Raw genomic sequence first — 24,445 nt, 5'->3', positions numbered from 1 at the left:
GACTGTAATAAGCTCTTTGAAATGAGCTGGAGCTTTGAGAGCAGATAACCAAGGAGCCTGAATCTAGCCTGAGGATGTAAGGCCAGCTCCCTGAGGAAGTGACTTGTGAGCTGAGAGCCAAAGGATTCTGATGTGAGTGGAGATGATGCTTCTGAGAAACTGTGCAGCTGTGAGGTGAAGGAGAGAAAGGACAAGAGCTGTAGGAGGGAAATGGCGCCGAGGAAAGATGTTCCAGGTATCTTTTGCTGCCTAACTACCCCACAAAACTTAGTAGCTAAAACTAAGGAAGCTTTTTTTTTTTTAACTAAAGACATTTTATTATACCTCATGACCTGGAGGGTCAGAAATTCATCCAGGGTTGAGCGGTGTGATTATTCCACTCCATGCGGCCTGGACAGAAGTCCCCCGGTGGTATTTAATTAACAGATGGGCTGGTTTGAAGAGCCCAAGATGGCTTCACTCTTACGTCTGACATCTTGCCAGGACTGGAAGGCTGGGCTCAGCAGGTTCCATCATCCAGAGCTCCTATGCATGTGGCCTCTCCAGCGTGACAACCTCAGAGTAGTCCAGCTACGTACAGGGTGGCTTGGGGTTTGGAGAGTGAGTGTTTGAGTGGAAAGGTGAAAGATGCATGGCCTTTTATAACCTGGTCTCTGAAGTCACACCGCATCACTTCTGCTGTGCTCTGTGGTTGAAGCGACTGTCACAAGTCCACTCAGATTAGAGAGGAGGGACATAGACCCCCCCCAACCTCTCGAAGGGAGGAGTATCAAAGTATTTAGAGCCGGGTTTTACAATCATCACAATTGATTTCTTTTTTAAGTGAGAAAGACTACAATATGTTTAAGTGCCATTAGGAAGGATCAGGGGTTAGGAGCAGATGAAGGCAGAGGAGAAAGGATAATCAATTGTGTTAGCTTCCTGAAGAGGCAAACTGAAGCAAAGAAAGCTAAGTTCTCATTTTTCCCCTCGACTCTGACTCTGCCGGCCTCTCCCCCCTCCCCTCCCCTGACCCCTGGCTTTCGCTCTTTACTGTCAGATGCAGTAAGCTGTAGCCATGACGCTAGACCAGAGATCATCAAATCCAGCCTCAAGCTGTCTACAGACAACCCCCACAGTCACAGCCCCCCACAGTTTGCACAATGGTTTACCTTTATCTGACGAGGGGATGACCTAGCGCCTAGTCTTAAAGATTTCACCTTTTCCCTGGCTTTTAATCATTTATATTTAATCCTCTGCCTTACCAAGGAGATCTTGCTTTCCTCTTTTCGGTTTAGAAGTCATCTTCTTGTTCACTGAGAGATAGTGGTCCCGAGCTGAGCATCCTTGCAATGGCTCTGTATTTCTATGAATCCAGACCTTGAGGTTTTCTAGGCAGGCACCCTGGGCTGCTAAATCACCCCAAATCTCTTTATCTTTTCGTAAAGCTCCCATTTCCCATTCCCTTCACTGAGGCCTCAATTTTAACCTACTCAAGACTAGGTCCTCCACACTATCACACCCACACGGCTTATCACAGCCCCTCTGCATGCAGGTAGGCTCTGAAATGTGTAGTGTGAGCCCAGGCTATGAATTCAATTAAACTTGGGTTCAGTTCTTGTCCCCATCACTGTTTAATCTTGGGCAAGTTACTTGACCTTTCTGAGCCTCAGTTTCTTCATCTGAAAAATGGGAAATAACAATAGCAGTTCCACTGGTCATTGCACAGTTTTGAGATGAAGCATATGAAACACCTGGCTCATTCATGTGGGGCTGCAGTAAATCATAGTTATTATTCCACAGGGCCCCATCCCAAGGATGTGCTCGAACTCCAGGGCACACATCACACTGTCCCTTTGGCCTCCTTTTTTTTTTTTTTTAAGATTTTATTTATTCATTTGAGACACAGAGATACAGAGAGAGAGAGCATGAGCAGGGAGAGAGGCAGAGGAAGAAGGAGAAGCAGGCTCCCTGCTGAGCCAGGAGCCCGATGTGGGGCTCGATCCCAGGACCCTGGAATCATGACCTGAGCCAAAGGCAGACGCTTAACCATCTGAGCCACCCAGGTGCCCCAGCCTTTGGCTTCCTTTTAAGGGTTTGCAAGGCATCTTCCCAAGCACTTCAGAGCCCCCTGATAACCAGCTCCAGGCCCCCACCCCTGCAGCCAGCCTGAGAACCTGGTGCTGTTCAGGCCAGGAGGAGTTCTCATCAGACCGACCTGGGTCCAATGGGGCTCTGCCACTCTCCAGCTGTGTGACCTCAGAAAACCTATTTAACCTTTCTGAGCTGCAATCATCCCCCCCCCCCGCCCTCCCCGCCGTGTGCAAGAGGATGGCTTGAGTGAGATAAGGCATTTGAAGCACTTGGCACAGCATTCAGGACAAAGCAAGCACTCAATAAATGGAAGCAGACACATAGGGACACTAGCTCCCAGTGACTTGGGAGTCAGGCTTCCAGGGTGTGTGTCCAGCTCACCACTCACCAGCTGGGTGCCTTTGGGCACTTGTAACTTTCTCAGGCCCCAGGGTCTTTATCTGTAAAATGGGAACATAGACTTCATAGGGTTACTGTAGGGCACTATAAGAATCAAATGAGAGGGGCGCCTGGGTGGCTCAGTCATTAAGCGTCTGCCTTCGGCTCAGGTCATGATCCCGAGGTCCTGGGATCGAGTCCCGCATCAGGCTCTCCGCTCAGCGGGAGGCCTGCTTCTCCCTCTCCCACTCCCCCTGCTTATGTTCCCCCTCTCGCTGTCTCTCTCTCTGCCAAATAAATAAATAAAAAGCCTTAAAAAAAAAAAAGAATCAAATGAGAGAATTCGTCACATGTAGAATCATGCCTAGAGCACAGTAAGAATTAATTCATGTGAGGCGCTATTATTATTTCATTCTTTTACTTTGTTTGGGTTTTTTTTTTAAGTGATAAGAATATTTTGGGGTTGGTTTTTTTTTTTAAGATATTAAGTAATTTCCACACCCAACGTGGGGCTCAAACTCACAACCCTGAGATCAAGAGTTGCATGCTCTACCAACTGAGGCTACCAGGTGCCCCTCATTCATTTACTTTGAACTTTTGTGTATTTTTATAATTAAGGTGCATTTGCTTATAAGCAGCTTGTAGTTGGCTTTTGTTGTTTTAAAGATCCAGTCTTTGTTTTTTAAAAAATCAGCTTTGACATATAACGAAAGTCATTAATTTTAAGTACACCATTCAGTGAGTTTTGTGAAATGCACGCAGTCATGTAACCACTAACACAATCAAGATACGGAACTGCTCTGTCTTTCCAAAAAGTCCTCAGGGCCCTTAGCAGTCAACCCCCTACCCCTACTCCTGGTCCTTAGCAGCCACTGAGTCTTCTAGAATTTCATATAAATAGAATAATACACAGTGGACTATCTTTGTTTTTTATGGCAATTTTATTCCATTTACATTCAATGTGATTACTGATATAGTTGGGTATAAGTCTAACATCCTACTATTTGTTTTTTATTTGTCTCGCCTGTTCTAGATTCCTTTTTTAATCTTGCCCCATTTTGGATAAATCAAGTATTCTTATTATTTCATATTCTGCATCTGTTAGTTCACTGGTTACTTTTTTTTTTTTTAACTGTTCTTTCAGTGATTATTAAAGCAGGGTTCTTGAAGTGTGGTCCTTGGACCAGCAGCATCAACACCACCCGGGAACTTGTTAGAGATGTAAATTCTCAGGGTCATTTCAGAACCATCAGCTGTGAGGATGGAACCCAGCAGTGCGGCCTAATGATGCAGGTCATGTTAGCGCACGCTAACGACCGAGAACCGCCGGCCCCGGACAACTTCTGCTTCTGGCCCGCAGTGAGGCTACATGCAGTTCACCTTAATCCGATTAGGTTGGAGCTGATTCAAAGCCTGGTTTCTGTGCCTGTGAGGACTGGGCTGTTTCTGGTTTGCTCCTGCTCCTCGGGGATACCCCTAAAGAAGTCCCAATTGAAAACCAGGGGTGTTTCCTGGGGTCCCTCCTTAATAGGCCCTGAACTCCCATTTTTCTCCCCAGCCTCTGATACTGATGGAAGGGCAGGGTGATGCCAAGGGTCGGACTCACCTCTTGGTGTTTCTCTTTCTTCTGGGATTTTGCTTCTGTGGTGATTCTTCGATGACTTCCTATCATTCCCTAGTTTTTCTAGCTGTTCTAGGCGGTTTGGTGAGTCACGGGTTAGTCTGCCACAGCTAGCAGAGGAAGCCCTTATCCTCTGTGACTCTCCCACGAGAAACTACAGGGTCAGATGAGCAGTTAGAGCAGTTCCGCTCTTGGCACGTGGTAAAAAGCTCAGTAAATGTTAAGTTATTGTTCTTCTTCTCCCAGGAGAATTCCAGGGTCATACAAAGCTGAGCTGTTAAAAATCAACCCCTTCTACCCTTCCATACATTTTCTAGATAAGCAAACTGATATGACACTGTGCGATTGGACTCCGGAACAGTCAGACTCCAGTGGGAGGCTGTAATTGGACCCCAGTGGATTCCTGGAGGGCTTCCGGTCCCTGCTCTGGAGGTGGCAGTGTGCTCTCCATCTCTAAATCGGGGAGTGGAAAACCTTAGGGCCCAGCTCGGTTCTCAGCTCCAAAGGAAACAAACCAGGGGCTGTGCCCTCCCAGATCCACCTCTCCCTCTCCTTTTTTTTTTTTAAGATTTTATTTATTTATTTGACAGACAGAGAGAGAGAGCACAAGCAGGCGGAGCGGCAGAGGGAGAGGGAGAAGCAGGCTCCCGGCCAAGCAGGGAGCCCGATGCAGGGACTCGATCCCAGGACCCTGAGATCATGACCTGAGCTGAAGGCAGACGCTTAACTGACTGAGCCACCCAGGCGCCCCTCCCTCTTCTCTTGTGGGGCCCGGACCCCTAGCCCCAACTGCACAATCTGGAGCAATCTCCTGAGCTTCAGAAACCCAGACATCTCCTGTGTTCCCTCCGGAGCAGCGCGCACACATGTCTGCACACGGACACATGCACACAGACACGGGCATGCTCACCAGCAAGTAGGCAGGCGCCCAGTAGAGCGCGGACAGCAGGCACACACAGCCCAGGTGAGACCAGGCAGCAGTGGAGATGAAAACGACTCTGCTTTGAACACAGGTCTCTTACTCCCGGGAACAGGGAGAGGCAGCCCTAAGCAACAGGCCAAAATGTCAGGCCAGGCTAAGGGCAGAGAAGCCTGGGCCTGGGGACCTGCCCACCCCCTCCTTCTGGCCAGGACTTGGTGCTGGGTCCCCGGGATCAGTTTGGTGGACTCTCGTGTGGCCTTAGCAGGTTATGGGGCGAACATGACCTGCTCGAGAACTGTGACCCTTGGCTGGACCGTGAGGAGGGGCTGTCGCCCATAACTTGGCTGACTTATGGAAGTGGGGGGCGTGTGTGCATGTGTGTGCGTGTCTACCCATCTATGTCAGGGCGGGCTGTGATGCTGTGCTCAGCCTTTAAACGCAGAAGAACCCCCAAGCCTAGAAAGGCTTAAAACCAATTTTAGATAATTTGGCTCAGAAGAAATCTATGCACTTAATTTTTTTCTGGTTTAAAAGAAGTACATGCTCAATGTAAAAATAAATACAGGAAACGGAGAAAAACACGGTATAAAAATGAAAATGAAAAGCACCTGTGCAACCACTGCTGGAGATAATCACTGTGGACGTTTTGGTGGCATTAGATTACATGCGCATACCACTTTCTTTTCTTCCTTCTCACTCAAGCTGCAGTATTTTTCTCATATCATTCCTCTTTGTAAACCCGTTTGAAGGCCTTGTACCATCGGGTTGTACCGTAATTTATTTAACTTGTCCCTCATTGTTGGGCATTCAGGTGGCTTTCAGTTTGTCCCTATTGGGGAAACCTGGGATCATACGTCTTTGTACACGAAGCTGAGCAGCTCTGCCCAAGGGCACAATCGGAGTGCGGTGGAGGGGAGTGTAATCCAGGAAAGGCTGCGTGGCTGGGTTTCAGTAGCTCGGTGGGGTATACTTTGACTAAGAGGGGATGGCTGGCAAGAGCAGGGGGATGAGTGGGAACCCAGCTGCCCCTGCCCTGTCCTGGACAAATGCCCTGCAAATGCGCCTACAAGTCTCCAGAGCTCCAGGGCCCGATTCCTGGCCACAAGTATCCTTCCTTTCCTTCTGGGGAATTAGACAGGTGACTGGCCAAGGCAAGGGCTCCTATTCCTCCTTCAGGGCATAGGGCAGGGTGACATTGATGCATTAGTCTGCTTGGAGGGCCTGGGGCTGATCCTTCCCACCCAACCCCACCGAAATGCCCCTACATACCTCTGCTCACGCAGATGGCGACAGGGACCCTTGGGGCTGTAAGCAGAGGGGGCATTAATTAAGACCAGTTGGAGGAGAGCCTAGGGGACCTTCGGGAGCCATGTCCTAGAATCCCACAGGGTGGGCGAGATGGAGGGCAGGGAGCGGACTGTGGCAGCCCAGGGGATGATGCTGTAACTCCACTGTCCATCGGACAAGGAGATGCCTTGCCTTCCCTTTGCCTCCCTCAGGCTGCTCGAGGGGCCATGATAGGGAAGGTGGCACGTCACTGGGTTCTGAGCGGACTCGTGAATCCCTGAGTCTTGACGGGGCAGGCAGTGGGGGAGTTCACTTCTGCAGGGCCCCTTGAGGCTACGGGATCATGGAGCCCTGGTGCCACCATCGACATCAGTGACCATTTAATCCCACCCCTCTTACTACTGATAGGGAAACTGAGGTGCCAGATCAGAGAGCTAATGGGGGTGGGTCAGAGATGGAGCCCCAGTGTACCTGACTCCCAAACCCATGAGCCTTAGGGTCACAGGCCCTTGGACTGCATATCTGTGAGTCACATCCACTTGTGGGGGTGGGGGAGGCTGGAACAGGGACTCAAAAGCTGCCCTTGGGAGTCAGAAGAGACCAGGCCTGCTGGGAATCTGCCCAGAGGAGGGCGGGCACATCACTATAGTCCCCGTGGCTCCCTGCATGTTTGACCCCAGGGAGGCAGGACGGGGGAGAAGTAGTGAAGCCCCTGCCCGTGTGAGCTCCACTCCTCCCAAGAACCGCTGTCTCGTCTCTGCAGAAACTTCTGCCCCAGCTGGGTGACAACCCAGGTAGGACTTGTAACTGCTTCGTGCACCCACAGAGCCCCAGGGGCAGCACAGCCCAGCGTCTCCCACACCATCTGTGCCCTCCCTGGGGGAGGAGTTGGACACTTGGGCCACCCGCCCTTCTTTAGGTCCCTCCATGATTCTGTTCGACATTCTTGGATCCCCAGCCCCAGAGGCCACGTTTGTCAGGGCTCAGAGCCTCTGAGGCATGGGCAGCCTCCTCTTGCTTCTTTGCCCCAGGCAAGCAGCCTCCTCCCTCCTCCCTCCTAGCAGGCCACCCAGGGGATGCTGCCCCCCCCATGGACTCACCCTCAATGCCCCTCCAGTCTTGCCGGGCCCTCCCCCGCCCCTCACTCTGTCCCACTCCCTGTTATTCCTGGGGCCCTGATCCGTCTGCAGGTTTCCCAAAAAACCAGCTTTCTAGAATCCAGCCACTTCTCTTGGGCCAGAAAGAGAAATGGCCAGCCTCTGGCTGTGGATTCTTGATGGGGAGTGGGACTGGGGAGGGGGCCTAGACAAACCCATCCCTGGGGGCTGAAATCCCTCCCCACACTTTTCCCTTTACCATCAGGCCAGAAATGACCCTGGGTGGGTAAAGACTGGAGCCCAGAAGGAAGCACAGCAGCCCCTCCTACTTATAATCTGCAATGACATCTCGGCCATCTCTGGATCCTCAGAACAACCTTGTGGGTTGGGCTGGAATTATCATCTGCACTTTACAGCTGGGGAAACCCAGAAGGGCATGATTATTTGCCCAAAGTACCAAGGGTAGGACCAACTCTCCTTTCTTCAGATTATCAATCCAGGGCAAGACATGATCCTGTCACCCTTCAACTACTATGGGAGGGAGAGCGCAGGGTCCCTGGGGCCACCAGGCCTGCCCCTCTTCTCTCTCCATATCCCGTTTCTACCTGCCACACCCCAGAGTATGTGTAGGTTTGTGGTAGCCACATTCACAGGCTGCCTTTCCCTCCTTCAGCCAGCCCTGAGCACCTACTATGCACCCTTCCCAGGGGCTCAGGGCTGGCTGAAGGAGGAAGAGGTAGCCCGCCAGGATGTCCACACACTAGCCTATGAGCATATCTACACTTCTAGCTGGGATGTACAAGTCTAGACTTTAATGCTCAGGAGGCCCTGCCTTAGACCCCACAGGATTTCCCAAAACCACAATCTGCCTTAGAGGGGAGATTAGTCTAAGGTGCATCCCCCTAAGACCATAACTGGGGAGAAGCATCTTCCCCTGGGAAGAAGGCACAGCTGTGAGCCTGTGGCCTGTGCTGAGCTCTGAGCTAAGCGCAGTCCCGTCCAACCCTTGAACAAATCCTCCCTCAGCCCAATATCCCACCTGCTACCAAGTCCTGTCAGCATCTCCCCACTATTGAGTTCCAGTTGTCCTCAGCTGGCCTGAAGCCGTGGCAAAGCCCCCTACGGGTGTCACAGTGAGCCCATCCCTCTCCAAGCCACTCCCCACACACAGCCCCGGGAAGACTCCTGGACCCAGATTGCATCCTATCACTCCTGCCAAGACCCCTGAAGCCCTCTTAGGTCTAAACAGGGCTGCACGCTCTGGCCCCACACCCCAGCTCACCCCTCCCTCTCTACCCCGAGAAGCACCAGCCTTCTCCCAGGCTCTCGGAGTGAGCATCCTTGATCTGGCCTCTGCGTGAAACGTGTTCTCCCTCCCCCTGCCTTGCCAACTGGGTTTCTTCCTTCGGCTCTCGGCGCCAAGCCTTCCCTGTACCTTCGTGTCCGTTTTGTCCCTTGCTCGTTCTTACACCCCCTCTGTCCTTCACCTCTGTGAGCTCCGTGAAGACAGTGTGCATCCTCCTGCCCCTCCCCGCTCCCTGCCTTTCCCGCCTCCGTGTCCCCAGCCCCTGCATGGTGCCCGGCAGGGAGCTGACGCTCAGCCATTATGTGTTCGCAGGATAGATGAATGAGCCAACTTTGTGAGGTAAGTCCTGCTGCTGTGCCCACTGTGTAGACCAAGAAAAGGACACTCAGAAGAGAAGTAGCCAGCTCGAAGCCCCACAGCTGCCTGGTGGCAAAGGCAGGGTCTGAGGGCCTGTGCTCTTAAACGCTTCCAGCCCTGCATCCGGCACCCGGGACTCAGCGTCTGTCTGTCTTGCTCACCCAGCAGGCTCTCTGAGGACAGCTCAGCTGGCCCAGGCTCCCCTCCCTGGAGCTGTCCCCCGGAACCATGGAGAGTCTGAGTGAACTGCAGAACCCTCTGCTGCCTCGGAGCCCCGCCCCGCTGCATGGCCGCTACCCCTACCCCGAGGCTTCGCCCAGCTGGTCATGCCAGGAGAAGCTCTACTCCTACCTCCTGGGTGGTGCTGGCTCTGCTCGCACCCACCAGCTCCTGGACCCGGGGTCCCTGCAGCTGGCCGTGGAGGCCTGGTACAGGCCCAGCTGCCTCCTGGGGAGGGACAAGGTCAAGGAGCCCAGAGCAAGCAGCTGTGAGACCAGCTTCACAGAGAACAGGGAGCTCCAGGCTGGGCCCGCGGAGCAGTCCACAGAACCTGGCCAAGTAGAAGAGGATATCACCATCCAGACCGTGTCCTACGGGGTTCAAGAGGAGCTGCAGGGCCAGGAGAACGACCAGGAGGAGGAGGAGGTGAGTGCATGTGTTTAAAATGCAGAGTCCCAAGGGGCGCCTGGGTGGCTCAGTCGTTAAGCGTCTGCCTTCGGCTCAGGTCATGATCCCAGGGTCCTGGGATCGAGCCCCACATCAGGCTCCCTGCTTAGCGGGAAGCCCGCTTCTCCCTCTCCCACTCCCCCTGCTTGTGTTCCCTCTCTCGCTGTGTTTCTCCCTGTCAAATAAATAAAATCTTTAAAAAATAAAAAATAAAATAAAATAATAAAATGCAGAGTCCCTGGCCAAGCTCTAGGGCTTGAGATTCGGTGGGCCTGGCTTGGGGCCCAAGCATCTGTATGTTACCAAAGAAAAGGTACTTCTGGCACGGGGGCTGTCCATACTTCGAGAAACACACGCTTGGGTTGACGACTTAATTTTTTAAAAGCATTTATTGTTCTTGTTTTCTTAATTATATAAGTAATTTAAAAATACAGAAAACCACTGGAAGAGAATATTATTATTTTAGTAGATGAGGTTCTAGTCTTTTTTCATTCAATGTTTTTCTCCCACCCTACTCCCCGCAAAAGATCTCGCTGTACACCATTTTATCACCAGATTTTTCTCTCTACGCAACATACTTCAGTATGGCTCCACATCATTTAACGTTTGTCTACAAGGCAATCTTTAAGGGTTCCGTGGTATCCCGTTGTACCTTCTCCCATCACTTATAACTCAATTTCCTGGTCACTGGGCAATGAGACTCTTCCTCTTCTTTCACAAGTACCACCCGGTGATGTGCACACCTATACACAGATACCCGCACTCTTTCTCTGTGTGCTTGTGCTAATTCCGAAGGAGGGAATCAGCGGTCACAGCTAAGGCTTTGGGTAGAGAGTGTGGAGCCCACCCTGCACGCCCCCCCACAGCAGAGGACATCCTTGCCGCCGGGGATCCTGGGTCTGGTCACAAAAGCCCACTTGTGTTTTGCAGAGTGATGTGACCTCCACAGATAGTGAAAGTGAAGACAACTTCGTGGCGCTGCCCCCCAGGGACCACCTGGGCCTTACTATCTTCTCCATGCTCTGCTGCTTCTGGCCCCTGGGCATCGCTGCCTTCTACTTCTCCCAGGGGGTAAGAGCAGGAGGGGCGCAGGGCATCCGCTCCAAACCCCTCCCTCCACCTGAGGGCTTGACCAAAGATGGGGGGTGGGGCGTGTGCAGGAGGGGGTTGGAGCCCAGCGGGCTGGGGCTGTGCTGTCCGCTTCGGGGATATCCCTTTCACCAGCACTTCTCTCTCCCTAGACCAGCAAGGCCATCTCCAAGGGAGACTTCCGCCTGGCCAGCACCACCTCCCGCAGGGCCCTCTTCCTGGCCACACTCTCCATCGCCGTGGGCGCCGGTCTCTATGTGGCCGTGGTGGTGGCTCTGGCAGCTTACATGTCCCAGAATGGCCATGGCTAGCGGCCAGCAGGGCCTGGCATCCTGACGCCCCTGTTGCACCTGAGGAGGCATTGGGGCTTGGGGTTGCAGACCTTCGGGAGAGCACGGGCCCCTCAAGACAACCTGCTAGCCCAGCTTGTTTGGGGGAGGCCTCCCAGGCTGCAGCCTGCAGGGCTCTGCCCTCCCTTCTTCTGGTCCCTGGCCCCCCGCCCCAGAGCAGAGCCAGGGGCCCCACCCTCTAGCCCAGGCTACGTCAGGAAGCAGGAGAGGGTGGGGCTGCCCACCAAGCCATCCAGGCAGGACCTACCTCTGGCTTGAGGCTGGCTGGGAGTTCAGCCTCTTCTGCCCACCCCCAAGGGGGTCGCCTGCCCTGCCAGCAGCCAGCTCCCCAGCTCTGCCAGCCTCTCTGCCGAGAAAAAGCAGGAGGCTACCGGAAGAGAAAAGGACACCCGGGGGCGGGGGCTCTGACCCAGTCCCTTCCTCTAATAGACATCTCCACTCTGGGGATAATCTGAGCGTCCCCAACTCCACTCTCTGGCCCCATGAGGCCAACACCCCAGCCAACCAGGAGGGAAATACACAGAGACAGGGGCCCCCTAGCTCTTTCTGGCCCTCTCCTGTGGGTTTGTAAGACATCGTAGATTCTAGATAGAGAAGCGTCTCAGGCATGTAAAGTGCAGCCAAGGCAGGTTCTTTGAGCTTCCTTGTGTAGGAATAAAAGGCAGATGTCAGGACAGAGTCCTGAAACATTGCCAAGCCACATGGGCCTCCCCACTCCACCCCTGGTCCCCACCCCCATCTTCCTTTTCTGGGCTCCCCCTGGGTGGCCCTGAGCTAATGCCATCCCAGGGAGAGAGTGTCATCAGCCCACCAGCCATGAAGCATAGGGCCCCGGATCCAGCCCTGTGGGAAAGCAGTGAGGAGAGACCCTGGGACACAGTGAGGATAAATGAGGGGAGGGATACAGGACGAGCATCGCTGCTGAGCAGCCAGCAGTGCTCGGAAGGCTTCTTGGAAGAGGTGTCCCTTGAGCAAGGTCTAGAGGGACGAGGAAAATTTATCTAGGGGATTCGTTTTCCCATAATCCTTAGTATTCATGAACAGGGACATGGCAGGAGTCTCCCAAGCTATTTGGATTTTGCCTCAAGCATCTAAACTACAGAGGGCTCTACCAACCCAGAGAAAGAGGTTGGGCAGCATGTCTCTCAAAGACCAGTGATGTTTTCCCACCTCTGAATGCTGGGGGTCAGTGGTGGGCCCCTGCTCAGCCTCCTTCACTGATGTCCCTACCCAGAGCTGCTCTCAACATCCCTGGCCACTAGGGAACATCCAGAATTTTAGAGGCATCCAGGCAGCCAGGAGGGCAATACATTGGGAGGGCAGGTCTGCCCAAGCTCAAGCAAAGGACCCCACTATGCAGGATCTGGGGACCTGGTCATTCCCAAACCACATCCATAGCCCAGGGCTGTGGATCCTCCACTGACCCACCTTGTCCCACCGTCCTCCCGACCCACTCCCTGCATCCCCTGAAGTCCCACAGGCCCAGGATCAGCAGTTTTAATATCCCATTATTGTATATATTTATCCTTGTAATAAACATTTCTGTAACACTGGGCTCCCCCTGGGCCTCTTAGTGTCCTCGTCTGCCTCCACCTTTGCCCACCGCCCACTGACCTCCGAGACTGACCTCCAGCCCCACGGCTGTTGCTCTGGGCCCTTGGCAGTCTTCTCAAGAAGGCCATAGGAGGAGGGGTGGTCAGGGGACCCCCCCCATCCCAGGACTTCTCTGCTCAGAGTAGCCTGGATGCAGAGTGGTAGTGTGCGCCGGATTCCATGCAAGACAAGACAACGCCCATGGCTGAACAAAAATCCCTTCTAGGCTCGAGAGCTTGCAGGTCAGGGGGAAGGGTGAGGCTTCACTGAGCTGTCTGCAGCTATCAGGAGTGGATGCAGGGCCTGGGGGGCCCCAAGGAGCCCCACTCCCCTGGTGCCCATTCTTTTTTTTTTTTTTTTAAGATTTTATTTATTTGGGGCGCCTGGTTGGCTCAGTCGTTAAGCGTCTGTCTTCGGCTCAGGTCATGATCCCAGGGTCCTGGGATCGAGCCCCGCGTCGGGCTCCCTGCTCGGCGGGAAGCCTGCTTCTCCCTCTCCCTCTCCCCCTGCTTGTGTTCCTTCTCTCACTGTGTCTCTCTCTGTCAAATAAATAAATAAAATCTTGAAAGATTTTATTTATTTGACAGATAGATAGAGAGAGACCCTGGGATCATGACCTGAGCCGGAGACAGACTCAACGACTGAGCCACCCAGGCACCCCAGCGTGATCTGCCCATTCTTGAGTCCTTCGTACCTCCCTCCTGAGCACTGTTCCAGGGCAGTGCGGGGAAGAAGCCATCTCTGCCTCAGGCCCCAGGCTCGGCACCAAATCTCCAGTATCCTCTCACTTCTAGGCCCCCAGGAGCCTTACTGGACCAGCCGAGGGACCAGCTCGGCTTCTAGATGACTGTGCATGGAGGGCCCTGGGGGAAGTAGGAGAAACACCCCCACACCTGTACGTGCCTCCTGGCAAGAGGGAGCTTTGCTTGCTCACACACACGCGTGCTGTGTGGGCTGGATGCTTCTGAGACAGAGATCAGCGCCAGAGGTGTGTTAGGTGCTGCTCTTAGGATATTGTTTGGGGAAGGGAGCAAGCCCATCGTTCCTGCAGGGGCCCCGAGGGGCCCGTCACCGCACCTGCCACACCCACCACACAGCGCAGACCCTCAGCACTTAGCTCCACACCCAGAAGGCTGCTCCCGGGCAACTCTGTGACACTAGGCCAAGGACAAGCCAAAGTGCCAGAGAGCCAACGGTCCTATCGGGAGGCGTTAACAAGAGACAGATGGGAGTTGGTGGGCTCTCTGCCCTCTGGATGGGAGACCTCTGGCTCCCGGGACTCCCCAGTGGGACTGACCTTCAGTTGCCCACAGAGGTGGTTTGCTGGAGACCATGGCCCTCCCTGGCTGCCTGCCTTCCCCCACCTTCTTCCTCACCCCCCCTACTGTGCTATCTGGGGTCCTCTACCTGCAACTGAATCCTTCTCTCTGGGTGGACTCAAACCAAGGCACATGCATGCCCGAACACGGTACACATATGTAGCACACGTGGGCGAGCCCATGCACCCACACATGTGCACACACGTCCCCGCAGGCCCAGGCAGGCAGCCACGCACACACACAGGTACGGCCCAAGGCGCCCCAGTGCTGCAGGCCCACGCTCCCAGACGCACACACGCATGCGGTACACACACGTGTAAGGGGTGAAGGAGACACAGTGGCTGAGGAGTGTTCCCTGGTCCTGCCCACTGTGCGGTCTCACCCCATGGCCAGCCTGGCTGGGCCCCAGAATGCGCAGTGGGCAGCACACACAGCAGTCCAGGCCCTGCTCGGGCGGGCAGGCCACCGCACAGCCCGCATGATACCCGCCTCCTTCCCCACCCTCCAGAATGCTGCTTCCAGGCCTCGAGACAGGGGAAAAGAAGCCAGATGATTTCCTATGTTCACCCCGGTCCCACTCCCCCACCTTTGTACCCCCTCCTTTACCCCAGGAGCAAATGCAGGCTCTGCAGGAGAAAACGAAATCAGAAACAGAGCCCCCAGGGGCTTCCCTCCTACACAGCCCCCTAGGAAGGGCCCATCCTGGGGAGCCCGGGCTCCTCCTGATCAGTCCCCGCAGCAGGGGCAGGAGGGCCGGAGGGGGGTTGCTTCCTGGTCCTGCTGAGGCCTGCCTCTGGGTGCGCCTGGGGCATTTTCGGCCTCCTGCTTCCCAGCTCTGCCTGAGGCTCCTGGGAGGAGGGGGAGCTTGCTGGTACCCCCCCTTCAGGCTGGCTCCTCGGGCTGGCAGAGATAGGCTGGGGGCAGGGAGGGTCCCTTGGGTAAAGGTGCCCGTGATGAGCCGCAGTGCCAGCACATCTGTGCAAATATTACCAATTATTTTCCTCACTATAAACACCCAGCAGGAAGGCAGGGAAGCAACCAACCCAAACTGTTTAAAATAGAAAGCGAAATTGCTGCACAGGGAAGTTGGGACAGCAGGCAGAGAAGGGGCCCTGCACCAAGAATCTGGGGTCCCCCCCACCCCCTCCAGCTGCCCTTCAACTGCACCTGCTCCTACCGCCCCCGCCCTACAACTCCACCCCAACTGTCTCCTCCGCTAGACAGGCAGAGCATAGGGGAAAGTCCTCGTCTGTGGGCTGGGGGCTAGGAGGGAGGGGGGTGCCAAGCAGGCCCTCACGGGGGAGGGAAGACGGCTGAGAGAGGTGGCCGCAGAGGACCCAGCGCGGAGGCTGCCCAGCCCAAGCTCCAGCCCCGGCCAGGCCATGGAGCCACGGTGCTGTGTAGACAGGAGCAGGGGGAGGAGGAAGCCTCCCTTGTAGTGGCCACGGGCCTTGGGAGGCTGGGCCAAGTGGAAACAGTGACCTGCCACCCGCTCCGAGTGAAAGGAATTTTTCTGGTGGTGGAAATGGCGAGAAAGCTGCCCCCAGGCAGCCTTTCCCGTCCCCCCTCTGCAGCACAGGCCGGCAGTCAGCAGGTCTCCCGTACACTCCCACGGCTCGTCAAACTGTCAAAACGTGTCCGTAGCAGTCGTTAAAAAGGCCCTGCCCCAAGCCCCCCAAAGGTTTCCCTTTCCTGACCCCCCAAGCCCTCCTCCAGAACCCCCCAGCTGGCTCCCCCAGAATAGAGGGTTGACAGCTGACCCAGCAGCCCCCTACCCCGAATGCACTGGTCCACGCCTGGGCTGCCCTGACCATTAGATGCCTCTGACTGTGGTCCTGCCCGCCTCCCAGGAAGGGGCTTGAGGCAGACCCGCCCCTCCTCAGCATTCCGCTCCCGGCCCTGCTGCTCTCCAGCGTCTCAGCACATCTCCCAGGCCCCCCAGATGATGGGACGGCGTGTGCTGAGACACGGGTCGGCGGCCAAGTTGTCAAGGATGCGAATCCTGAATGTCACAGCAGGAAGGGACCCAGTCACAGTCCCTCGTGCTACAAATGAGACAACCGAGGCCCAGAGAGGGAGGTGAGTTGCCCAAGGTCACCCAGCAATTTGTAAGCCAAGCCCAGGCCATGCCTCCCAGGCCGTGCAATTGCTAAGCTAGGCTGGTGATTGTCCGCCTGCCGAGAAAACACAGAAAACCCGGGGATGGCCGCTGTGGCCCCGTGAATATTAACACACCTGCTTCTCTCAGCCTTCCCTCCCGGGCTGTTTCCTGCTTCAAAGGCTTCCCTCCCCGGGGCTGACACTTGGGTCCTTCTATTTTGGGGGAATGGCAGGAGTGGGGCGGGAGGATGACAGTCTCGCCTCGCCCTGCCTGCCCCAAGCTCACAGCAGACCCCCCCTCCAGCAGGTGCTCTCACATCCTCTCTGCAACCAGGGGAGGCAATACTCTCGGGGGCGGGGGTGCCCCACAGAGACACTCAGATGTTCTGAGCAAAAAAAAAAAAGGCGCTCCTGCGGCCCATCTGCATTTCCAACCTGCATCCCTTGAACTGCTTTTCCCTCTCTCCCTCTAAAGAGCCAGGCAGGCTTCAAAGCCACTTCTAGCTCCGTGAGGAAATAAGAAAGAAATTGCCAGAGCGCAGGGTGCTGGAGCGGCGGCCAGGAAGGGGACGGAGGGGACAGGAGACACGGGTACAGCGGTGGGCAGAGCCCGGAGTGAAGCAGCAGGGGCAGGCTGTGGAGACGGATCACCTTCAGGGCACAGCGCCATGGCGCTCCTGTCCCCGTCTTACAGAGAGAGAGACTGAGACTGGCAAGGCCCTCTTTCCTCCGGGTTCCGCAGCTCAATGAGCGGGACCAGGGCCTCTGGGAGCCCGCTGCGGCTCCACCCTCACCCGCCCATCCCCTACTCTCCCACACCCTCATCCACCCCCAGCGCCCCCACTTCTTCCCCGTCCCGACTCCTGGCCATGTTCCCTTCTTAATCCCCTCCAGCCCTGACCCAGCCGCCCGGGACACACAGCCGATGACAGTAGTCGATCTGGAGCCAGACTGCCCAGCTCACATCCTGGCTTCTGGGCCACCTGGGGCGTTCTCCCAGTGGGAAAACGGGGCTCCTGGTGGTGAGCACCGCGTAGGGTGTCTGGATGTGAGTGCACACTAGCATGGCTCCTACAGCGGCCTGGGATCTCCAGGCAGTGCTCTGTGGGAAACGTCTTCAGTTAGCTCCAGTTGACCACCACCCTAAATGGCTTCCCCACCAGACATTCCTGACCCCCACCCCCACCCCTACCCTACACAGCCAGACAGATGAAAGCTGTAGTCCTGGTATACCTCGACCTTGCAGACCCCTCGGCTGATCTCAGCTGGTAGCAGGCTGAAGACCAGGGCCTCTCTCCTGTGTTCCCTTATCTGCTTCCTCCACTCCCTGACCTTTTCCTCCAAGCTGATAAAAGTCCACCAAGACACAGTTCTAGAAAATTCCATCTTCTCTGTAGCCCTTTCTGACAACTCCCCACCCACCCCACACACACACACCCCCAAACGAAACAGAGCTAACTGCCCCTTTCATGAACCACCACGGCACCTGTTCAAATACCACATCAGTGACCTGTTTGCTCCTCGGACAGTGGAGCTCACGTCTGATCCCAGCATCCCCGGGTGTGGCGCCGGGCCTCCTGCTTTCAGTAGAGGTCACACGGCTAAAGAGGGTCCGGGTCAGGACCCTCTCTGCGGCAATTTCTCTCTCAGAGGCTTTTTTTGGAGGAGTTAGAGCAGAGAGGGGGGTCTCTAGCTGGGCGGGTGGAGGATAACACAGAAAACGGAGACAGCAGAGTAGACCCCTGGGGGGTCCAATCTGGTGGTAGGTGAATAGGGACAGAGCGCAGAACTCTCACCCACCTCCTCCTACCTTTCACCTGGGATGCCCCAAATACTGTGGTGAGGTCTGTACTCTGTAGGAAGATATAACCAAGGGGGTAAAGAAGTCAGAGTGACTGCTTGCTTTCATCCCTTCTGGTCTCCTCAAAGCTCTGGGCCGAGCACAGAGAAGAGATTCTTTCTCAACTTCCCTTGCTCCCAAATCAGGCCCTGCGTCACTTCCATCCCCACCCTCAGAAGGAGCACACAAGTCACTGACCTGTCCACTGCCACCTTTGCAGGCCAAGGCTGGAGGCCTCACTACCTTCCCATCCTTCACCAGATCCTATGACTTGACCTCCCCCAAAACTCCCGGCTCTGTCTACTTCTCACCATCTCTGTGGCCAAGCCCCAGTCCGAGCCCCGATCAGTTCGCACTCAGGCTCCTGCAAAAGCTTCCTGGATGTTGTGACACATGCTACAACGTGACTGAAGCTTAAGGACATCATGCTCAGTGAAATGGGCCAGTTACAAAAAGACACACACTCTATGAGCCACTTGTATAGGTACCCAGAGTAGTCAAATGCACAGAAACAGAAAGAATTTGTTTGCCAAGGGCTGCAGGGAGAGGAAATGGGAAGTTGTCTTGCAGGTATGGAGTTTCAGTTTTGCAAGATGAAAAAGTTCTGGAGACCAGTTGCACAACGTCGTAAATAGACTTAATACTAATGAACTGTCTGTTTCAAAATGGACAAAATGATAGATTTTGTATTATGTGTTTTGTACCATAATTTTTTAAAAGCCTAGGGCAAGTAATAGTTATTACTGTAAAGGAATACTCTAATACTATTATAAATCTGTTCAATATCTTTCCAAGGATTATTTTGATGAAAAAAAAAATTAAGCCTCCTAAATGGCCTGTCTGCCTCCTCCCTGGTCTCCCCTTTGTTAAAGTGAACTTTTCTAAAGGCAAATCTGGTTGAGTCAATCTCCCTGATTAAAGCCTTTAAAGGATCTGTCTATCTGTTAGAAAACAACCGAACTCCTTAACCTGCTTCCAAGCCCTGCCTGCCTCCAGCTACATCTACCAACACACTCCCCCAAACTCTTTGCCCCCCACCATGTAGGCCTGCCCTTCACACTTGCAAGGTCTTTGCATATGCTATTTCCTCTGCCTTAAATACTTTTCCTTCCCTTCTTGGACTAATTAATCCCTAGCCATCCTTCATATCTTTGTCCTAAAGTCGATTCCTCCAGGAAGCCCTCCATCACCAGCCTGGCTGGATCCGTTCTCATCATTGTGCATTCTCTGAGCCCCGTGTTCCCCTTTTCCAAAGCCCAGATCCCAACTGCAATTTTCCATTTATTCCTCTGAGTATCAGATTAATGTTTGTCTCCCCCCACTGTAACTCTAGTTCCCGGATAGATGACAATTTAAGCAAACAAAACCAAATTCATGCTCAAAGGTATACAAAATAAACTACATAAATTGAAACATAATAATAGGGGCGCCTGGGTGGCTCAGTCTGTTAAGCATTTGCCTTCAGCTCAGGTCAAGATCCCAGGGTCCTGGGATCAAGTCCCCATTGGCTCCTTACTCAGCGGGGGGCCTGCTTCTCCTTCTGCCTGTCGCTCCCCCTGCTTGTGCGCTCTCTCTCGCTCTCTGTCTCCGTCTCTCTGTCTCTCTCTGACAAATAAATAAATAAAATCTTTAAAAATATATATTTAAAAAAAAAGAAAAGAAACTGAGGTCCATAAAGATAAAGAAACTGCCCTTGGTCACAAGCTAGTAGGTGGAAAGCTGAAACCCAGGCCATCTAGCTCCACTGTCCATGCACCTTGGCCATGACCCCATCCTACCCAAGTCTGATGCCACCAAAGTCACAGATATATATCTCTGCCCCCCTTCTCTTCTCCCATTGCTTCTTTCCTCTCCCCTTCCCTAAATGACACTGGGCAGGGGTTAGGGTCACGGAGAGAGAACCACTTATTTTACCCACAATGCATTTTAGGGAATATTTACTCCCCATCAACTCAAGAAACCCAGTAAACCTGCCCAGAACCTGTCAAGGCACCTGGTGGATGAAGACCAAGAACAGCTTCTGGCTCCTTCTGAGCAGCCAGTGAGAGGCAAGGAGGACAGAGTCATAGGAGCTTACAGCCCACTTAGGTTCGATCCAGAACAGATGCCTAGAACGGGATAGGAATCTTGGGGGAAAAAATCGCCAGGGCCTGGGAGGCAGAGCGAGTGGTCATGGACAGGGCTGGTGGTGGCAGCCAGAGACACAGGAAGCATGAGGGCAGAGCCTTGCTTCCACACCGTTCCCCAAAATGCTGCCCCACGCCCAGGGGACAGATCAGCTGCCACCCTGCCCTCGAAGGGGACCTGCGTGTCACCAAGGGAAGTTGGGAGAGATGGTGCTAGAGCAGAGGTCCCCCTGGAGAGCTGCCTGCTCAGGTGGGATGAAGTGGGGAGCTTCCCAACCACGGACAAGGAATGAAGGGCAAACTCCGGTTTTAGACTTGGGTTGTTGAGTGCCCCCACAGGCCAACTACTGGGCTTATTCTTTTTTGTATTAATCCATATTTTATAGACAGGAAAAGTGAAGCTCAGAGAGATAAGGCAAATCACCCAACCAGCTGGGAAGTTGGGGAGCCTTAAAATTAACTGTCAAATCTTCAGTCTTTCACCCTCTGTGCCTCAAATCCCATCAACCCAGCAAGGGTGGTAGGAAAGTAAAATAAATACGCAGGAGCAGAGATCAGCCTCCACTCCTGGCTGCAACAATTCTTCATTTTCTTCTTTATCCAAATCTGGGCAGGAGTTGCATCTTGTTATTTGAGCAGAGAAACATCTCAGAACTCGCCAGCCCTCTGCCCAGCACCCCCTGCCAGCTCCAGACCTGCACCCCAAGCCTACAGGTGGAGAAGCGATGAGCGGTTTTCTCCAGCTTCACTGTCTCCCTAGGGTGGCATATGGAGGATGCCACACTCAGAGAAGCCAATTAAAGACAAGCATCCTGGGGGAGCTGCTGGACTCAGCGCTACTTAAAGCACCCCCACCCCAGCAGTCTGCCCAAGAAGCCTCGGGGAGCTGCCTGCCAGGAGCTCCCCACCCAAGGGTCAGGGGCCAGGAGCCAGGCTGACGAGCAGGGAGCTGCCCTGCCGCCTCCACCAGCCAGGAAGTCTGTGTTGCTCCAACTCCCTCCCCAGACTCTGCTCAGCCTCCCAATCTCCTGCCATCAGTGAGCATCAGTTAAATATTGACTCAGCATCTATTAAGCACGAACAGTCTACACTGTTCTCCAGGGCAGAATGAGTCTCTTTTCTTCAGAAATGACGCAACTGCAGACAGCCTCCCCACTGGTCCTTTAATACACCAAGTGTGCTCTGTCTAGCGTGGCCTTTGCACCTGCTGGTCCTGGTCCTTCCACGAGAAACACCCTTCTCCTCATAGCGGCGCTACATTGCTTACACAAATGTTACCTCCTCTTAGAAGCCCTCCCTAGCCATGTCACCCCTAACCATTTACCTGCCTTGTTGTTCTTCATAGCTGTATCCCTGCCTGACATTTTATTACTTGTGTTTGTCAGCCTTCCTCCATTGGCAAGCAAACTCCATAAGGACTCCTGGGTCTTACTCATGGCTTAGAACAGGGACTTGTTCTCAGTAAAGATCTGTTCTATGAATGGGATCTGGGTTCTGGCTCTATCCTAGCTGGGACCAGCTCTGTGTCCCCGGGAGAGCCTCTCCCCTCCATCTCCCAAGGCTCCCCCTTTATAATGTGAAAGGATTAGTGGTTTCTAACACAGTCTTAATTGGAGTCCCTAAGGGTCATCAAAGGGAGAATGGGGAAGGAGGGCCCATGAGTTATTTTTTTTAATTGAAGTGAAATTCTCATAACATGAAATTAACCATTCTAAAGTGAACAAGTTGGTGGCATTTAGTGCATTTACAGTGTTGTGCAACCACCACCTCTATCTAGTTTCAAAACATTGTCATCACCCCAAAATGAAATCCTATACCCATTAAGTAGCTGCTCCCCTTGCCCTGTCCCCCCAGCCCCTTGCTCCCACCAATCTGAGTTCTGTCTCTATAGATTTCCCTATTAAGAATATTTCACATATGGAATCATACCATATGTGACCTTTTGTGTCTGGCTTCTTTCACTTAACGTAATGTTTCTAAGGTTCATTCACATTGTAACATGTTTCAGTACTTACTTTTTTTTATGGCTGAACAATATTCTGTTGTAGGGATATACCATAATTTGTTTATCCTTCCATCCACTGACACCAAGAGCTACTTGGAAAAGCTTTTCCAAATCTGTGGTAAGACCATACCATCTGACTAAAATACGTTTGATAAACAAAAGCTTATACAACAGGGCCAGGGGCACCTGGGTGGCTTAGTTGGTTAAGCATCCTACTCTTGGTTTCCACTCAGGTCATGATCTCATGGTCGTGAGATCGAGCCCCGCATTGGGCTCCACGCTCAGCGCAGACTCTGCTCTAGATTCTCTGCATCTCCCTCTTCCTCTGTTCCTCCCCCCACTCTCCCACACTCTCTCTCAAATAAATAAAATCTTAAAAAATAAATAAATAAAATAAAACAAGGACAATATAACAAAAGAGATGCTTGCAGTTTCCGGGGCCTGATTCCAGGATTCTGTGGCCAGCCCCACAGACACAGCCTCCATCTCTGGACACTGAAAGCAGGCCACGACCCACTCGAGGCATTGTATGTGCTTCATCTTTTCACTCCTCACCCTCAAGCTTGCTGAGGTAGGGGACGATCTTTACGACTCATTCGGGTAAGGAAATGGAGACACAATGTGCTGCTCAAAGTCATGCAGGCAATATAGGTCCTGGAGCTGGCATCTGAGCCTGGATTCTGGATCCAGAGGATGAACCCGTAACCACCAGTGTGTTTCCGCCTGGGGCCCTCGGCCAGCCTCTTGGTCACACCTCACCACGCAGTACTGCCAGTGAGGGGCTAGAAGAGTGGAGCAGACGTGGGCTCTGAGTGGAGAAGTGTCTCCTGACGCTGATGTCAGGGGACAACCACCTACCTCGAGGGCTGTTGGGACATTTACATGAGATCAGGTATGAAAATGCAAATCTCGGTGCCCGTTGCATTCATCATGACTAATATGTATTGACTCAGAGGAAGGACAGCTCAAGCTCGCAACAGATGGAAAACACCTTAGATCCTGATTCTCAAAACCTTCTACTCTAAAGGGGAAAAGAGGTCCAGTCCAGTGACCCTAGTTAAGTCACTTTGGTGTGTGGGCTTCTGTTTCATCCTCTGTAAAATGCTCCCTCTGCGTCTCACATGTACCCTCATGAAAGCACCTGATTTTAATCGTTTGCTTGCCTGCTCGTCTCCTTATTCTACCATGCACTCCTCAAGGCAGAGACCCCATCTGCTTATCTATGAACCCTCATAGCCCCAAGGGAGCTCAGAAAATGTTTGTAAAATAAACAAATAAATAGTGAACTCTGAGTCCCTCTCCAGCTCAGAACTTCTTCATGTCTGAGATTTCTGTTCAACAAATAATCCACAATGGACTGGCCTGGGTCCTGCAGGACACACAGAGATACACCATCCACAGTACTCCAAGAATACCCACTTCTAGCAAATTGACTTTTAGGAATTCACGCTACAGATATCCTTGCCCACGTGTCCAAAGAGGTAGGTTCAAGGATACTCACGGACTCCTGGTGCTGTGGTAGCATTCAGAGATTAGAAAGTCTAAATGCCCATCAGTAGAGATCTGGTTACATAAATGTTGGTGCAGTCATCTAATGGAACATTATGCAGACATTACAAAAATGAGGCAGGCTGAGATAAACCAATATATAATCTCTGAGAAAGATGCTTGAGTACAAAAAGAAATTTACAGAAGTCTACTTATTATGCTATTTGTGTATTGTGTTTTTAAAGAAATACATCTATGCTTCTAAGTGCAGAGTCTAGCTCTAGAACAGTGAAGCCTGATAAATTATGTTAACCACAAACATAAGCAATATATGTAACTTAAATTTTCTCAGCATCCCCATTAAAAGATAAAAAGAAACAAGTGAAATTAATTTTAATATATTTTATTCAACCCAATATATCTAAAATAGTATCATTTTAACATTTAATCAATATTTTAAAATTACTTATTCTTGGTTGATTGAGTTATAATTGTGTATTTTAAAATCATTAGTAAGATATTTTATAATCTTGGGGTGCCTGGGTGGCTCAGTTGTTAAGTGTCTGCCTTCGGCTCAGGTCATGATCCCAGGGTCCTGGGATCGAGCCCCGCATCGGGCTCCCTGCTCAGCGGGAAGCCTGCTTCTCCCTCTTCCACTCCCCCTGCTTGTGTTCCCTCTCTCACTGTGTCTCTCTCTGTCAAATAAATAAATAAAATCTTAAAAAAATAAAAATAAAAAATAAACAAAAAGATATTTTATAATCTTTTTTTTTTTTTTTTACTGTCTTTGAAATCTGGCATGTATCTTACACTTGAAATGTATTTCGG

At 52.8% G+C, this 24,445-nt stretch overlaps 1 protein-coding gene across 1 annotated transcript; it reads left to right on the top strand.

Moving 5' to 3' along the window:
- The first annotated feature begins 9,235 nt into the window (after window positions 1-9,235).
- Window positions 9,236-11,168, top strand: SYNDIG1L (synapse differentiation inducing 1 like). The gene is made up of 3 exons (XM_036117871.2): window positions 9,236-9,686; window positions 10,638-10,778; window positions 10,949-11,168. The coding sequence occupies exons 1-3, from the start codon at window positions 9,270-9,272 to the stop codon at window positions 11,105-11,107; spliced, it is 717 nt and encodes a 238-aa protein (XP_035973764.1). The 5' UTR covers window positions 9,236-9,269; the 3' UTR covers window positions 11,108-11,168.
- Window positions 11,169-24,445: the final 13,277 nt, after the last annotated feature.

The sequence above is a fragment of the Halichoerus grypus genome, chromosome 8 (assembly GCF_964656455.1).
Source record: "Halichoerus grypus chromosome 8, mHalGry1.hap1.1, whole genome shotgun sequence".
Lineage (NCBI taxonomy): Eukaryota > Metazoa > Chordata > Mammalia > Carnivora > Phocidae > Halichoerus > Halichoerus grypus.
This window is presented reverse-complemented; position numbering and strand designations above follow the sequence as displayed.